The sequence below is a fragment of the Neomonachus schauinslandi genome, chromosome 16 (assembly GCF_002201575.2).
Source record: "Neomonachus schauinslandi chromosome 16, ASM220157v2, whole genome shotgun sequence".
Taxonomy (NCBI): Eukaryota; Metazoa; Chordata; class Mammalia; order Carnivora; family Phocidae; genus Neomonachus; species Neomonachus schauinslandi.
Window position 1 is genome coordinate 3,953,429 of NC_058418.1, and position 18,958 is coordinate 3,972,386.

General features: G+C 41.5%; 1 protein-coding gene across 1 annotated transcript in view; it reads left to right on the plus strand.

The window, feature by feature from the left end:
- The window catches only part of LOC110573633 (putative protein ZNF720), an 18,216-nt gene extending 777 nt beyond the window's left edge, over positions 1 to 17,439 (plus strand). Inside the window, exons 2-3 of the mRNA XM_044911342.1 lie at positions 16,699 to 16,825; positions 17,330 to 17,439. Coding sequence (XP_044767277.1) covers positions 16,699 to 16,825; positions 17,330 to 17,439 — 237 coding nt within the window. The remainder of the gene's footprint in view (positions 1 to 16,698; positions 16,826 to 17,329) is intronic.
- Positions 17,440 to 18,958: the final 1,519 nt, after the last annotated feature.

The window sequence follows — 18,958 nt, forward strand, 5'->3', positions numbered from 1 at the left end:
TGGATATCACCTTGGTGCAGTTGGTCTTTTTGCTCTCCCATGATCCAATACAGAATACCACAGTAGATTTTGTCACTGTCTCTCTCCTGTCTCCTCTAAGACACTCTCTGAGTCTCTCCTTGGTTTTCAGGAACTTGACAGGGTGGGAGAAATACTGCAAGGCACTTTTTAGAATAACCCTCAAAAACTTGGATTCAAGCTCTGTTTTCCTCATGAGCAGACAGGATTTAGGTATTCTAGAGATGGATACCACAGCTTACCATGTCAGAGCATTTGATCATTGACATGACTTACCGGTAAGGTGATATTCACTTCAATCACTTGTTTAAAGTATTTTCCAGGTTTCTTCACTGTGAAATTAGTTTTTTTGTTTTGTTTTGTTTTTGTTTTTTTTGTACTCTTTTCTTTGGAAGGAAAATCACTAAGTGCGGCTTCATATTCAAGGAGAGGATGAGTGGATAAAGTGAGTTAGCTTTCCTACTTTTAGCTTTATTATTTGACATTCTTCTGTAAGGAATATATTTCTCTCTTCCTTCATTTCTTTAATTATTTTTTTCACATTGGTATGGACTTATGTGTACTTATACTTTGAGTTTAATTCAACACTATGCTCTTTGGTTGTTAAAATTGTTCCAACATGGGGCGCCTGGGTGGCTCATTCAGTTAAGCGTCTGCCTGCGGCTCAGGTCATGATCCCAGGGTCCTGGGATCGAGCCCCGCATCGGGCTCCCTGCTCGGCGGGAAGCCTGCTTCTCCCTCTCCCACTCCCCCTGCTTGTGTTCCCTCTCTCACTGTCTCGCTCTCTGTCAAATAAATAAAATCTTAAAAAAAAAATTTTTCCAACCTTAGCCACTGGAGAACTTTTCTCAGGTTGACTTAGCTGTCCCATCGATATGCCTTCAAACTTTTGATCTGAGCACTTATTTATCACTCCTATAAGATCTTTCATTTCTTGTATATTCCCTGTCTTTGCCTTAGCATCAGCCATTTCTCAAAGGAAATTTTTTTAGAGAATGATATTTAAAATCAAGATCTGGGGGTGCCTGGGTGGCTCAGTTGTTAAGCAGTTGCGTTCAGCTCAGGTCATGATTCCAGGTTCCTGGGATGGAGCCCCACTTTGGGCTCCCTGCTCAGCGGGAAGCCTGCTTCTCCCTCTCCCACTCCCCCTGCTTGTGTTCCCTCTCTCGCTGTGTCTCTCTCTGTCAAATAAATAAATAAAATCTTAAAAAAAATAAAATAAAATAAAGATCTGGGTGTTGGGTTTGATGATTGCTATAGGAGTATCATTTCCACTTGGCCCTCTACACATACAGAAGGAGGAAATGTATGTTATACATACACAGATGTTTTACATCTGTATGTATCTCTGTATATCTATATAGCTAAATATGAGTTCATGCTGATGTCTCCAGTTCCAACCCAATACCCAGATATACTTATAGATATGTGAACATCATGTAAATAAACCTCTGCAAATGAAACTTTATTAATGCTGTTGGTGATCTTCAGAATCAAGGCAGTATTTTGCAGGAGTTCTACAATCTAGGGATGACAGAGAAGTCTTTCAGAGTGTAAGTGTCAATGTGAAAAAATACATGTTCACAGAAATAAACTAGGCATAGAATTGTAGGGAAAGTTAGGTGAAGTGAAACAGCATGTGAGATGGTCATTCAGGAAAAACAATCATTTCATGGCATAATGAACAGTGTGCAGTTGAGCTGAAGGGTAAGTTCAGGTTTAGAGAGTAGAGCTTTTGGGGGCCTCATCATGAGCGGCTTAAATTCCATCTGTGGAGAGATGGTAGTCATTTGAAATATGATGTCGTGACATATTTAACATATTTTCATGGAGAAATGGCCAGTTAGAAGTGGAATGGATCAAAAGATAAAAGTATGCTTTTGCTGATTTTTAAGACATCAGGTGAATGTTGGTTAAAAAATACATGGTGTCTTGGGTAAATTTTCATGGAATTTGAGATCTGTGAAGAAGAGATTTTTCTCTATTATGTGGAGATGCTTTGTGGGCATTTTGGCAAGAAAGAGGGTTCAGGATGCAAGTCTCATCTCTAATGTGGGGAGATAAGTTGACAATGAAGCCGCCATTAAAGTTGCAACAGTGGAGGCATACATGTTTGGAGGGGAAAGCCAAAGAATCTGTTTTGTTGTTGTTGTTTTAGAGATGGAGAGAGAGGGGTGGGGAGGGGCACAGAGAATCTTAAGCAGGCTCCATGCCCAGCATGGATCTGCCATGGGGCTTGATGTCACAACTCTGATGTTAACTGTTTCACTGTTTAAAATTATATAGAACCTATTTTCCATTTTTCACTTTAATTCTTATAATTCATATCCATGAAAAAATCTAATTGCATATAATAAAGTTTTACTTTACCAGGAGCAATGCCTCTATTTCATATAGTAATGGATATATTTATGCTCTACATTTATTTATTTTTGTTTTTTTATTGCTCTTTAAAAATATAACCAGATGTACCTTGGTGTTTATATTGTCTGGTTTTATTCAGTCTGAAAATAAACATTGGAATTACATAATTAACAACAGTCTAATGAAGCCATAGCATTTATAGGATTCACAAATGGGTACAATACAAAGCCTGCAATAAAATTAGTAAAAGACACAAGGTACATCACATTTTAATACTGGTACGATGCATATAGGAGCTTTTTTTTTTTTTTAAGATTTTATTTATTTATTTGACAGAGAGATAGAGAGAGAACACAAGTAGGCAGAGGGAGAGGGAGAAGCAGGCTCCCCGCAGAGCGGGGAGCCCAATGCGGGACTCGATCCCAGGACCCCGGGATCATGACCTGAGCCGAAGGCAGCTGCTTAACCGACTGAGCCACCCAGGCACCCTCATATAGGAGCTTTATAAATGTTTATATATAGGATTTCTATAGCATTTTAAAAAATTTAAATTCAATTAACATATAGTGTTTTAGTTTCAGAGGTAGAGGTCACTGATTAATCAGTTGCATATAACAACCAGTACTAATTATATCATGTGCCCTCCTTAATGTTTGTCACCCAGTTAACCACATCCACTCAACCCTCTTCCCTCCAGCAACCCTCAGTTTGTTTCCTATGATTAAGAAAGAGTCTCTTGGGGCGCCTGGGTGGCTCAGTCGTTAAGCGTCTGCCTTCAGCTCAGGTCATGGTCCCAGGGTCCTGGGATCGAGCCCCGCATCGGGTTCCCTGCTCAGCGGGAAGCCTGCTTCTCCCTCTCCCTCTCCCCCTGCTTGTGTTCCCTCTCTCACTGTGTCTCTCTCTGTCAAATAAATAAATAAAATCTTTAAAAAAAAAGTCTCTTATGATTTGTCTCCCTCTTTGATTTTGTCTTGTTTTATTTTTCCCTCTGTTCCCCTATGATCCTCTGTTTTGTTTCTTAAATTCCACAAGAGTGAGATCATATAATACTTGTCTTTCTCTGATTCGCTTATTTTGCTGAGCATAATACCCCCTAGTTCCATCGAGGTTGTGGCAAATTGCAAGATATTTTTTTCTGATGGCTGAGTAGTATTCCATTGTATATATATATATACCACATCTTCTTTTTTTATTTTTATTTTTTAAAGATTTTATTTCGTTATTTGACAGAAAGTGAGCACAAGCAGGGGGAGTGGGAGAGGGAGAGGCTTCTTGCTGAACATGGAGCCTGATGCAGGGCTCGATCACAGGACCCTGGGATCATGAACTGAGCTGAAGGCAGATGCTTAACCAACTGAGCCACCCAGGTGCCCCTATACCACATCTTCTTCATCCATTGATCTGTCGATGGACATCTGGGCTCTTTCCACAGTTTGGCTATTGTGGACATTGCTGCTATAAACATCAGGGTGCACGTACCCTTTCGGATCCCTACTTTTGTATCTTTGGGGTAAATACCCAGTAGTGCAATTGCTGGATCATATGGTAGCTCTATTTTCAACTTTTTGAGGAACCTCCATACTGTTTTCCAGAGTGGTTGCACCAGCTTGCATTCCCACCAACAGTGGAGGAGGGTTCCCCTTTCTCCACATCCTCACCAATAACTTGTTAATTTTAGCCATTCTGACCAGTGTGAAGTGGTATCTCATTGTGGTTTTGATTTGTATTTCCCTGATGCCCAATGATGTTGAGCATTTTTTCCTGTGTCTGTTGGCCATTTGTATGTCTTCTTTGGAGAAATGTCTGTTTCTGTCTTCTGACCATTTCTTGGTTGGATTATTTGTGCTTTGGGTGCTGAATTTGATAAGTTCTTTATAGATTTTATTTTATTTTATTTTTTTAAAGATTTTATTTGTTTATTTATTTGACAGAGACAGAGATAGTGAGAGCAGGAACACAAGCAGGGGGAGTGGGTGAGGGAGAAGCAGGCTTCCCGCCGAGCAGGGAGCCCGATGTGGGGCTCGATCCCAGGACCCTGGGATCATGACCTGAGCCGAAGGCAGACGCTTAATGACTGAGCCACCCAGGCGCCCCTCTTTATAGATTTTAGATACTAGCCCTTTATCTGATAAGACATTTGCAAATATCTCCCATTCTGTTGGTAGTCTTCTGGTTTTGCCAACTGTTTCTTTGCTGTGCAGAAGCTTTTTATCTTGATGAAGTTCGTTTTTGCCTTTGTTTCCCTTGCCATTGGCGATGTTTCTAGGAAGAAGTTGCTGCAGCTGAGGTCGAAGAGGTTGCTGCCTGTGTTCTCCTCTAGGAATTTGATAGATTCCTGTCTCACACTTAGGTCTTTCATCCATTTTGAGGCTATTTTTGTGTATGGTGTAAGAGAATGGCTCAGTTTCATTCTTCTATATGTGGCTGTCCCATTTTCCCAGCACCATTATTGAAGAGACTGTCCTTTTTCCATTGGGTAGTCTTTCCTGCTTTGTTGAAGATTAGTTGACCATAGAGTTGAGGGTCCATTTCTGAGCTCTCTATTCTGTTCCATTGATCTATGTGTCTGTTTCTGTGCCAGTACCATACTGTCTTGATGACGACAGCTTTATAATAGAGCTTGAAGTCCGGAATTGTGATGCCACCAGCTTTGCTTTTCTTTTTCAACATTCCTCTGGCTATTTGGGGTCTTTTCTGGTTCCATACAAATTTTAGGATTATTTGTTCCAACTCTATGAAAAAAGTGGATGGTATTTTGATAGGGATTGCATTGAATGTGTAGATTGCTCTAGATAGCATAGACATTTTCATAATATTTGTTCTTCCAATTCATGATCATGGAAAGTTTTTCCATTTCTTTGTGTCTTCCTCAATTTCTTTCATGATTATTCTGTAGTTTTCAGAGTACAGATCTTTTGCCTCTTTGGTTAGGTTTATTCCTAGGTACTTTATGGTTTTGGGTGCAATTGTAAATGGGATCAACTCCTTAATTTCTCTTTCTTCTGTCTCATTGTTAGAGTATAGAAATGCAACTTATTTCTGTGCATTGATTTTATATCCTGCCACTTTGCTGAATTCTTTATATGAGTTCTAGCAATTTGGGGGTGGAGTCTTTTGGGTTTTCCACATAGAGTATCATGTCATCTGTCAGGAGAGAGTTTGACTTCTTTGCCAATTTGGATGCCTTTTATTTCTTTTTGTTGTCTGATTGTTGAGGCTAGGACTTCTAGTACTGTGTTGAACAACAGTGGTGAGAATGGACATTGCTGTCATGTTCCTGACCTTAGGGGAAAAACTGAGTCCTCATTGAGAATGATATTCACTGTGGGCTTTTCGTATATGGCTTTTATGATATTGAGGTATGTTCCCTGTATCCCTACACTGTGAAGAGTTTTAATCAAGAAAGGATGCTGTACTTTGTCAAATGCTTTTTCTGCATCTATTGAGAGGATCATATGGTTCTTGTCCTTTCTTTTATTAATGTGGTGTATTACATTGATTTGCAGATTGATTTGCAGCCCAGGAATAAATCCCACTTGGTTGTGGTGAATAATCCTTTTAATGTACTGTTGGATCCTATTGGCTAGTATCTTGGTGAGAATTTTTGCATCCATGTTCATCAGGAATATTGGTCTTAATTCTCCTTTTTGGTAGGGTCTTTGTCTGGTTTTGGTATCAAGGTAATGCTGGCCTCATAGAGTTTGGAAGTTCTTCCATTCTATTGTTTAAAAAAAACACAAAAAAACAGAAGAACAGGTACTAATTCTTTAAATGTTTGGAAGAATTCCCTTGGGAAGCCATCCGTCCCTGGGCTCTTGTTGTTGGGAGATTTTTGATTATTGCTTCAATTTCCTTGCTGGTTATGGGTCTGTTCAAGTTTTCTATTTCTTCCTGTTTCAGTTCTGGTAGTTTATAAGTTTCTAGGAATGCATCCATTTCTTCCAGATTGCCTAATTTGTTGGCATATAGTTGCTCATAATATGTTCTTATAATTGTATTTCTTTGGTGTTGGTTGTGATCTCTTTCATTCATGATTTTATTTATTTGAGTCCTTTCTCTTTTCTTTTTGGTAAGTCTGGTCAGGGGTTTATCCATCTTATTAATTCTTTCAAAGAACCAGCTTCTAGTTTTGTGTATCTGTTCTACTGTTCTTTTTGTTTCTATTTAATTTATTTCTGCTTGAATCCTTATTAATTCTCTTTTCCTTCTTAGTTTAAGCTTTATTTACTGTTCTTTCTCCAGCTCCTTTAGGTGTAATATTAGCTTGTATATTTGAAACTTTTCTAATTTTTTGAGAAAGGCTTATACTGCTATGTACTTCCCTCTTAGGACTGCCTTTACTGCATCCCAAAAGTTTTGAACTGGTGTGTTTTCATTTTCATTTGTTCCCATGAATTTTTTAAATTCTTTAATTGGTTGGCCAATTCATTCTTTAGTAGGATGATCTTTAACCTCCATGTATTTGAGTTCTTTCCCAATTTCCTCTTGTAATTGAGTTCAAGTTTCAAAGCATTGTTGTCCAAAACTATGCAGGGAATTATCCTAATCTTTTGGTACAAGTTGAGACCTGATTTGTGACATAGTATGTGATCTATTTGGAGAATGTTCCAAGTGCATTTGAGAAGAATGTGTGTTCTATTGCTTTAGGATGAAATGCTCTCCAGGTATCTGTGAAGTCCAACTGGTCCAGTGTGTCATTCAAAGCCCTTGTTTCCTTGTTGATCTTCTGCTTAAATGATCTGTCCATTGCTGTGAGTGGGATGTTAAAGTCCCCCACTATTATTGTATTGTTATCAATGTTTCTTTAATTTTGTTATTAATTATTTTATACAATTGACTGCTCCCAAGTTAGAGGCATAAATATTTATACTTGTTAGATTTTCTTGTTGGATAGACCCTTTAAGTAGGATATAGCGTCCTTCCCCATCTCTTATTATAGTCTTTGGTTTAAAATCTAATTTGTCTAACAAAAGGATTACCACCCCAGCTTTCTTTTGATGTCCATTACACGATAAATGGTTTTCCACCCCCTCTCTTTCAACCTGGACGTGTCTTTGGGTCTAAAATGAGTCTCTTGTCTACAGTATATCGATGGTTCTTGCTTTTTTATCCAATCTGATACTGTTTTTCCTTTCATTGGGGGCATTTGGCCCATTTACATTCAGAGTAACTATTGAAAGATATGAATTTAGTGCCATTGTATTACCTGTAAAGTCAATGTTTCTGTATATTACCTCTGTTCCTTTCTGGTCTCTGTTACTTTTGGGCTCTCTCTTTGCTTCCTTAAAGGATCCCTTTTAATATTTCTTGTAGGGCTGGTTTTGTGACCACAAATTATTTTAGTTTGTCCTGGAAGGTTTTTATCTCTCCTATTTTGAATGACATTCTAGCTGGATAAAGTATTCTTGACTGCATATTTTTCTCATTTAGTGCCCTGAATATATCATGCCAGTCCTTTATGGCCTGCCAGGTGTCTGTGGATAGTCTGCTGCCAGTTTCTACCCTTGTAGGTTATGGACCTCTTGTCCCAAGCTGCTTTCAGGATTTCCTCTTTGAGATTTGTGAGCTTCACTATTATATGTTGAGGTGTTGACCTGTTTTTATTGATTTTTTTAAAAAGATTTTATTTATTTATTTGAGAGAGAGAGAATGAGAGACAGAGAGCATGAGAGGGAGGAGGGTCAGAGGGAGAAGCAGACTCCCTGCTGAGCAGGGAGCCCGATGTGGGACTCGATCCCGGGACTCCAGGATCATGACCTGAGCCAAAGGCAGTCGCTTAACCGACTGAGCCACCCAGGCGCCCCTGTTTTTATTGATTTTAAGGGCAGGGTTCTCTGTGCTTCTTGGACATGGATGCCTGTTTCCTTCCCCTGATTAGGAAAGTTCTCTGCTATAATTTGCTCCAATATACCTTCTGTCCTTCTCTCTCTTTCCTCTTCTTCTGGGATTCCAATTATTCTAATATTGTTTCACTTTATGGTATCACTTATCTCTTGAATCCTACCCTTGTGATCCAATACTTGTTTCTCTCTTTTTCTTACCTTCTTTATTCTCCATTATTTTGCCTTCAATATCACTAATTCTCTCTTCTGCCTCATTTATCCTAGCAGTTAGAGCCTCCATTTTTAATTGCATCTCATTAACAGCCTTTTTGATTTTGATTTGATTATATTTTAGTTCTTTTATTTCTACAGAAAGGGATTCTCACATGTCTTCTATGCTTTTTTCAAGCCCCGCTAGTATCTTTATAATCATTATTCTGAACTCTAGTTCCAACATCTTACTTATGTCCATACTGATTGGGTGTCTGGCAGTCAATACTGCCTCTTGTTCTTTTTTTGAGGTGTTTTCCCATCTTGTCATTCTGTCCAAAGAGATGAACAAGAGAACAGAATACCTATATGGCAACAATAACCCCAGAGAAATATACACTAAAAAATCAGAAGAGACCTGAAACCAAAAAAATAATAATAATAAAAAATAAAATGGGGCGCCTGGGTGGCTCAGTTGGTTAAGCGACTGCCTTCGGCTCAGGTCATGATCCTGGAGTCCCGGGATCGAGTCCCGCATCGGGCTCCCTGCTCGGCAGGGAGTCTGTTTCTCCTTCTGACCCTCCTCCTTCTCATGCTCTCTGTCTCTCATTCTCTCTCTCGCAAATAAATAAATAAAATCTTAAAAAAAAAAAAAATAAAATAAAATAAAATAAAATGAATATAATCAGACAGGTGAACAGAACAGAGCAGTGTACTGGATCCTGTATTTTGGTCTGTTTGTTAGAAAACTGGATCCCAAAATTATAAGGAAAGAAAAACTTACATATGTACAAAAGTAAAATACAGTGAAAGGATAAAATGTAATTGTAAAAATAAAAATTAAAAGACAAAAAAAAGGGGCACCTGGGTGGCTCAGTCAGTTAAGTGTCTGCCTTAGGCTCAGGTCATGATCCCAGGTTCCCAGGATCGAGCCCCACATCTCCCTCTCTGGCTCCCCCTGCTTGTGCACTCTTTCTCTCTCCCCCTGTCAAATAAATAAATAAAATCTTAAAAAGTAAAAGAAAAAAAAAAAAGAATAGAAACAGATGAGAAGAGCAATACACTATATCCTGGGTGTATTTTGGTGTGTTTGTTAGAAGAAACTACATCCCAAAACTGTAAAGAAAGCAAAACATATATATACAAAAATAAGATGAAATACATTGAAGGTTAGAATATAACTGTAAAAATGAAAATTTGAAAAAGACTTTAAAAAAATATAATCAGACTGGTGAAGAGAATAGAGCAATACACTAGATTCTGTGTGTATTTTGTTCCGTTTGTTAGAAGAAACTGCATCCCAAAATTGTAAAGAAAGAACAACATATATACATACAAAAATAAATACAATGAAAGAATAGAATGTAAATCTAAAAATGAAAAGTAAAAAAGACTTAAAAAAAGAGTTCAGAAAATAAGAAATTGAAAAGAGAAAAAAAGTTGAAAGGCTAAAGAATTATGAGAAAAACCCCATGAGTTCTATATACCATTTTCCCCTAGCGCTGGAGTTTTGCACCTCTGTGTGATCCGTAAACTTGGTCTTAGCTGGATGTTCTTGCTGTTCTGCTGGGAGGGGGGCCCATTGGGCTGATTCTCAGGTGTCTTTGCCCCAGGTGGAATTACATTGCCCTCAGGGGGTGCCAGGCTAAGTAAGCAGCTCTGGATGGCTCTGTGTGGCTTTTTTCCCCTGAAGGCTTCCTGCACCCCTTTAGAGGATAAGAATGAAAATGGTGTCTTCCCAATCTCCAGCCCCGGTGCCAAAAGCTTGCACCCCCACTCCTCAGTGTGCCCTCAAGGAAAAGTAGTCAATCACTCCTTTCTCCCTGGTCTCTGTCTGCACTCCATGCTCTCCTAGCCTGTGACCAGGCATTTCTATCTTGGGCACACGACCCCATTTTGAGTCTCCAAACTCTGCAGACTCCTGTTGCGTGCCCCCGCGCTGCTCCTCCTGGGGGAGGGAGGGAGGTATCCCAGCAGTTGTGCTGCTTGCTGGGCCACTTCTCGAAGGGTGGTCGCCGGACCATGTCATGGTTTGCAGTTTATGGCAACACCAAGCTGAAAGCCCACCCCTGGGTTTCCTGATTGCAGCCAGCTTCCCTATTCTGATGCCTGGGAACTCTACCACCCATTCTTTCTGTGACCCCAGGGATCCTGAGACCATAGTTTCCCACCTGGGATTCTGCCCTGCTTCACCACCTAGTGCCTTTCAGGTAGGCAAGTCCCTCACCGGAGCTGACTTCTAAAAATTCTGATTTTGCAGTCTGCTGCACTATCACTTTCTGGTATCCTGGTTTATGGAGGCTGCCTCCCCGCCGCCCCGGCCTTTATCTTCCGATATCACCTTGGATTCACTTCTCTGCACCTCCTACCTTGCAGACAGTGGTTGCTTTTCTATTTGTAGAATTGTAGCAATTCTTTTCTTAGATCTCTGGTTGAGTTCTCAGGTATTCAGAATGACTTGATAGATATATAGCTGAATTCCTGGGGCCAAACAAAACTGAGGTCTCCTATTCCTCTGCCATCTTGTAAGCAAATTTACAATGCTCGAACCTTCCAGCAGTAAAGGAAAAACCTGTTTTCTGTTTGGTACCTGCTATGGTCTGAATATTTGTGTACCAACAAATTTTATATGTTAAAACCTAACTCCCATGGTGATAATATTAAGAGATGGGGCCTTCAGGAGATGAGTAAGTCATGAGGGCAGAGACCTCATAAATAGGGATAATGTCCTCATAAAAATGGCTAGGCAAGCTCCCTTGCCCCTCCATCATTTGAGTACACAACCAGAAATTTCTGTCTATAAACCAGAAAATGGGCTTTTACCAGATATCTGCTGGTGCCTCAGTCTCAGACTTCCCAGTCTCTGCCCCTGTGAGGAAAAAAAAATGTGTTGTTTATAAACTACCCAGTCTCTGGCATTCTGTTTTAGCAGCTGAGATAGACTAAGACAAAAATTGGTAATGAGAACTGGGGGTACACCTGTGAAACATACGTAAAAGTGTGGACATGGCACTGGAACAGCATAATGGATAGAGGATGGAAGGGGAGTGCACGGTAGAAAAAGCCTGCATCACCACAAAAGGACCATTAAGGGCGATCCTGGTGAGAGCTCAGAAGAAAAGAGAAGAGCTGTAGAGAGACCTTCAGTCTTCTTGAGAACACCTCCGTGCTCCTGAGGAGGGTGTTGTACAAATATGGATGGTAAAGGCCATTCTGGTGGGGTCCCAGGCAGAAATGAGGAATGCTTTACTGGAAGCCAGAGGAAAGGTGATTGCTGTTATTTATTTATTTTTTATGATTTTGATTTCTAAAAGGTTTTATTTATTTATTATTTATTTATTTGAGAGAGAGAGAGAGAGAGCAAGTGAGAGAGAGTACGAGCGGGGGTGGAGGTGGGGGCAGTGGGAGAGGGAGAAGTAGGCTCCCCGCTGAGCAGGGAGCCAGATGTGGGGCCGATCCCAGGACCCTGGAATCATGACCTGAGCCGAAGGCAGATGCTTAAACCAACTGAGCCACCCAGGCACCTTAAGGTGATTGCTGTTACAATGTGGGAAAGCATTTGGCTGAATTGTGTTCCTGTCCTGGTGTTTTGTGCAGGGTAGACATTGTGAGCAATGGAATTGGATCTTTGGCTGAGGGAATGTCTCAGCAAAGTGTCAAAAGAACAGTGTTTTCTCTTGGCTGCTTCTAGTAAAACGGGAAAAGAGAGAAATTATGTAAATACGGAATTGTTAATCCATTCTTGGGGGCAGCAGTTTGCCCTGTGTCTTCCCCTCCTTTATGGGTCCAAGAAGAGTTGTTGATTTTTTAATCTGTTCAGTTTTTTACCTTTTGTTAGGAAGAAATAACAACTTTCAAGATGCTTACATGTGGAACTGGAAACCATAAGTCCCTATTCTAAAACTGTCAAATTTGTAATTAAGTGACATTAAGTATATTCATGTTTTTATGGAACTCTCACTACAGTCTAATTCCACAACTTTTCTACCCCACCCCAAAGAGTAGTCCATACCCATTAAGGAATTACTCCCCATTCTTCCCAACCCCCAGGCTCTGGCAAAAAAGAATCTGTTTTCTGTCACTATAAAACTTGAACAAAATCAAAGGACTAAATAAATGGTAAATGGAGGGATAATTCATGTTCTCCAAAAGTTAGATTCAGTATTCTCAAGATATCAATTGTTCCCAATTGATCTATAGATTTGGTGCAATCCTAGTCAAAATCCTAGAAAGTTTTTTCCTTAAGTAATGACTACACCCAATGTGGGGCTTGAACTCATGACTCTGAGATCAAGTGTCCATGCTCTTCCAACTGAGCCAGCCAGGTGCCCCCCTCCCCACAGCAAGTTATTTTGTGGATACTAACAAGTTGATTCTAAAGCTTATATGGGGAGACAAAAGACCTGGGATAGCCAATACAGTATGGAAAGAGAAGAACAAAGCTGGAGGACTGACTCCATGTGACCTCAAGATTTATCATAAAGCTGGAGTAATCAACACAATGTTATACTGGTGAAAGAATAGACCAGCATCTCAAGTGCACTTGAGATGAGCATGGGGTAATGTACGGCATTGTTGAATCACTATATTGTACACCTGAAACTAATATAACACTGTATGTTAACTAACTGGAATTAAAATAAAAACAACAAAAAATGACCAATAGATCAATGGCACAGAATAAAGAGCTCAGAAATAGACCCCCATGAATGCAGTCAACTAATCTTTAACAAAGAAGCAAATACAATGGAGGAAAGTAGTCTTCTGGACAAATTGTACTGAAGTGACTATCCACATGCAGAAAAATGCATCTAGAGATCGACCTTATACCCTTCACAAAAATTAAGTCAAAATGGATACAGACCTAAATGTAAAGTGAAAAATTATGAAACTGAGTACATAACTGGAGAAAACCAGGATGGCCTCGGATATAATGAGCACTTTTTATTTTGATCTATCTATCTATCATCTATCTATTTAAGAGCACAAGTAGAGGAGCGGCAGGCAGAGAGAGAAGCAGGCTCCCTGCTGAGCATGGAGCCCCATGCGGGACTTGATCCTAGGACCCTGGGATCATGACCTGAGCTAAAGGCAGTCGCTTAAGGAATGAGCCACCTAGGCATTCCAAAAAATGGACATGGTTTTTAAAAAATTAAAGGACTTTGAAGATGTGAGAAATGGTCAGTACCTGAAAGGGTGTGGGGGAGAACAAACTGACATCACAATTCATAAAACACCTGCACACACATGCATGTGGGTGCCCAGGCAACATAGAAAATATATTCTGATCTGTTAATGCAGTTATCTGCTTTATTACCCAACAGGGATCATGACTGCCTTTCTCCATCATCATATATATGTTAATGACATCATTTTCAAAGGTTTCTGTCTGCTCCCACCACGAACTGTTAATCCATCTTCCTCCCTTTTGGTTCACTTTCAAAGCTGTGATGTCAACACCTTCACGCTTCCTCTGGGTCTCTTGGGGATGGAAGCTCCGCTCACCTACGCACAGGCCATCACACCTGATTGCCCTGTGCATCCACCGACCCCTGAGAGGGAGGGAGGGGCAGGGATCTGAGGACACATGGTAGCTCTGGGAAGCATTCTGAGAAGCGATACCTCACCCAACCCTGGTGCCACCAGGTGAGCCTACCCGCTCCCATCTCCCCCATGTGCACTATGCAACAACATGGCCACGCCCATTCCAGCAGGAGCTCCGCCCCTAGAATCCTGCAAAGGATCCTACCCTTCTAGAAGTTTCTGCCCCAAACCCTCACACCAGTCAGCAGTCTCAGGCTTAATGTGTCTGATGTCCCTAGCTTAGTGCTATTGAAAACAGGCCTTGGGGACCAGCATCAGCACCAACGGGGAACTTAGTAAAGATGCCATTTCGTGCGCCCAACTGCAAACCTGCAGAATCATGACTTCTTAATAGTGGGGTGCTGATCCCCCAAGGGATCCCCAAAGCTTTGGAAGAAATGCTTAGCTAAGTGTTTCCCATCTGCTTTCCTATTGGGAAGGTTGATGAGTTAACTACCATCACCTGTGCCCTCCCAGACAGAGACTCTGTTGGTCAGGGTGGAAGCATCAATGTCGCTTTAATTATGTGCTCGGGTGATTGTGAGACCAGGGTTAAGCATGAGGGCTCCCAGGTGCACTTATGAGAATTGACTGCAGACTTTGGCTCAAGGGGAGGTAATAAAGTCTGTTCTAGTTGGGTTTGGAAGGAGCAGGTCAGTGGAGCTAGAATCCTCATGCTGCTGCAGATTTTGTGGGCGTCTGTGCGGGGTGGGAGTGGGCATGTGAAGACAGGGAAGGGGAAATTCATGTGTTGGTCTCCACGTAGGAGCTCATTGACCCTGAATCTTAGCTGGGACAAAGGATGGTCTTTCTACCTTTCATGGACCTTGTGCCTGGGATGCGGTGATAACAGGTGAAGGGTCTGTGCTGACACCTTTAAAGGCATATTCTTCAGTTGCAGACGTGATTCTTCCACATAATATCGCCTGAGAACACATCCCAGAGTTGGAGGAGGAAGAGGAGAAAATGTCAAGTTCGCAGGTAAATGTCCTGTCCTGAGTCAGAGGCTGTGTCTGCTTGTCTTCCTGAAATGCCATGATTTAGAACCCTTTAATTTCTTTCTTCTGACGTTCTGCCTAGGGAGTTTGTTTTCAACTACCTTCCCTCCCCTCCCTTTTCTTCCTATGACAGTCAAGGTCAGCTCTTGAAATATTTCTTCCCTATGTCCCAGGGCCGTTTCTCCATTCAGACTTTCTGTGTGGCATGAGTTAATGCCCTTCAACTATTGAAAATATTCCCTTTGAGAGACCAACATGGGAATGCATTGGTATGGAAGATTCATAGTAGGTGGGGTCGGGTGCTTGGCTTTCAGTGAAGAAGGTGAAAATGTGTCATGTAGGTTCCATGTAGACGAAACATCAGCTCTGTAGAACAGGGTAAAGAATACATACATTTAAACAGATTGATATTCTTGGGCCAAGATAACTCAGAAAGTTCTGAAAAAGAAGAGTACTTAGCAGATATTTGCTTTCTGGAAGTCTGAAGAAAGAGTAAGTACTAAAATACACTCTAGAAATTACCAAGAATATGGGCACTTTGTGGCTTGATGTTTGAAAAAAACTGAGGTCTTTCATGTTTATAGATTATGATTCCCTTGATTTTACTTTCTTTTTTTTAGGATTTTATTTATTTGAGAGAGTGCAAGAGAGAGAAAAAATGAGCAGGGGGGGAGGGGCGGAGGCGGAGGGAGAAGCAGATTACCTGCTGAGCAGGGAGCCTGATGCAGGACTTGATCCTAGGACCCTGGGATCGAGTCCTGAGCCAAAGGCAGACGTTTAACTGACTGAGCCACTCAGGCGCCCTCCCTGGATTTTTCTAGCCAGTAATATCACAGTTTTGATTCTGATACATTAAGAACCTGAAGCAATGTGACTCATTATGTACATTGGGTTCAGGTGCTCTCAGCCAGATCCCTCCACTATAAGCTTAATATTTTTTTCTCCTTTATTATTAATAAGTACCTTGGGATTTACTGAGAGATACTCATAAATCACCTCATTTAATCTGGAAACTCCCATTTCTTCTCAATAAAACCTTGCTTGTAGTTTGCTTTGGAGAATAAAGGATTCTTCCTCTTTACTAGATATACTGGCTTGTGGGGGCGCCTGGGCGGCTCAGTCCTTAAGCGTTTGCCTTCGTCTCAGGTCATGATCCCAGGGTCCTGGGGTCGAGACCCACATCTGGCTCCCTGCTCAGCGGGAGGCCTGCTTCTCCCTCTCCCACTCCCCCTGCTTGTGTTCCCTCTCTCGCTGTGTCTCTCTCTGTCAAATAAGTAAATAAAAAATCTTTTTAAAAAAAAAGACATACTGGGGCACCTGGGTGGCTCAGTCGTTAAGCGTCTGCCTTCGGCTCAGGTCATGATCCCAGGGTCCTGGGATCGAACCCCGCATCGGGCTCCTTGCTCGGTGGGAAGCCTGCTTCTCTCTCTCCCACTCCCCCTGCTGTGTTCCCTCTCTCGCTGTGTCTCTCTCTGTCAAATAAATAAATAAAATCTTAAAAAAAAATTTTTTGGTCTGATATTCCTTTTTTTTAAATTTAAATTCAATTAGCTAACATATAGTACATACTTAGTTTCAGATATACTGTGTTAAATTCTTAATGGATATTCAGGTCCCCCACTTAGGTCAGAACCAGTTCTCCTAATTCTCTCTTTTCAGGTTGGGTCAAATCTGGCATTTGGTGACTGTGGTATTTATTGCAGGGACTGCTGACATTCAGGGATGTGGCCATAGAATTCTCTCAGGAGGAGTGGGGATGCCTGAACCTCGTTCAGCGGGAATTGTACAGGGATGTGATGTTAGAGAACTATGGACACCTCCTCTTCCTGGGTGAGGATGACTCCTTCGGGATTTCCTAAACCACACTCAGGGTTTTGTTCCTTCCTTTGAAGACTGTCTCTTGGAACATTCCTCTTTGAATGACTGGAATTCAGATCCAGGCAGAAAGGGAAATAAGTAGGGGTTTGTAAATGTAGAGAAAAATCTTCATGATGTGTCCTTTTCAGCCTTAGCTTCCCCTTACTTAAGGGGGTAACAGCATCACTTCTGTAGATTAGTGGCAATTCTAAACATTGACTCGTATAAAATGATACTGCTCACATCTTAAACTCCCTATTTCTACTCTTTATTATTGTAGGGGTAGTACTTGGAAGTGGAGGTCAGGATGTGAACATCGGAAATGCCTCCTTTGTGTTATAAAGGGGCTGTTGGGCAACAGCAATAGGGAAATCCTCTTCTAGAAATCTATAATGTCCTCTCTTCTCTACTGAGCACAATCATGATTGAAAGTTAGATTCTCCAGCAATGCGCATATCCCTTTTTTCTCATAAACAGGTCTCATTGTGTCAAAGCCAGACTTGATCATGTTTTTGGAGCAAGAGAAGCAGCTCTGGGATGTGAAGAGAAAGGAGACAGTAGCCTTCCATCCAGGTAGGTGGGAATGAAAGAGGAAGATGACGGGGGGGGGGGGGGGGGTCCAAATGTATAGGAAGAAGGTAGGCCTCAACTGTGGTTCAAGTAACTCTCCTTCAGTGGAAATTAGTTTGAGAAGCCTGGTGTTACTTCTTACCCTCTCACAGAGGGACACCTGCTATCCAACATTATGGAGCTCTTGCCTTCACTAAGAATTCTCCTTCAGCTCCAGAGATGGTCCATCACATCTACAGGGCGGGCCGGGGGACTCTCCTGGGAGTGGGAGGGTCTCCATAGTCTGAGAGCTTCTCCATTGCTGTGAGGGCCCTGGGAAATCTCCCTATTTCTGAGGACCTTAGTATTAAGCCCTTTGTAAGTTCTGTATTGCCTCGTGTGAGATGCATGTGGGGGTAGTGAGGGTAATGGTGGTGGTGGTGAGCAAATTGGGGTTTGGTGCAGAAATTCTGGGAATACTGGAGACGACATCCCATGTTTTCTGGTTCATGCTTTCCCATATTATGGAGGCTTTAATCTTAACTGTACAAAATTGAGACTCGGGCACCTGGGTGGCTCAGATGGTTAAGCATCTAACTTCGGTTCAGGTCATGATCCCAGAACCCTGGATCGAGTCCCACATCGGGCTCCCCTGCTCAGCGGGGAGTCTACTTCTCCCTCTCCCTCTGCTGCTCCCCCTGCTTGTGCTCCCTTCCTCTCTCTGTCAAATAACTAAATAAAATCTTTAAAACAAACAAAAAACAAAATTGAGACTCAGTAACTTTATCAGATAACAAAGCACCCCCCTAAAATGAGAAAATGTAATGCTTTACTTCCCTTTAAAAGTTCATTTTTTGGGTGCCTGGGTGGCTCAGTTGGTTAAGCGACTGCCTTTGGCTCAGGTCATGATCCTGGAGTCTCAGGATCGAGTCCCGCATCGGGCTCCCTGCTCAGCGGGGGGGGATCTGCTTCTCCCTCTGACCTTCCCCCCTCTCATGTGCTCTCTCTCCCTCACTCTCTCAAATAAATGAATAAATAAAATCTTTAAAAAAATAAAATAAATAAAATAAAAGTTCATTTTTCTTCGTATTAACTAATATGAGAAATTTCCACTCTATATGTACCACTCCTCAATGGTGAAATAATGTAATATAATTATTTGTTGCCTAGAATTCCTACCTAAATAATGCCATAGATGAGCTAGAACATTTGGAACTCAGAACTTGTAGGCTAATAAAATTTTTTTTTTAGGGCCCCTGGGTGGCTCAGTTGGTTAAGCCACTGCCTTCGGCTCAGGAAGTCGGCTTCGCCCTCTGACCCTCCCCCCTCTCATGTGCTCTCTCTCATTCTCTCTCTCTCAAATAAATAAATAAAATCTAAAAAATTTTTTTAAAGATTTTATTTATTTGATAGAGACACAGCGAGAGAGGGAACACAAGCAGGGGGAGTGGGAGAGGGAGAAGCAGGCTTCCTGCCGAGCAAGGAGCCCGATGTGGGACTCAATCCCAGGACCTTGGGATCATGACCTGAGCCGAAGGCAGACGCTTAACAACTCAG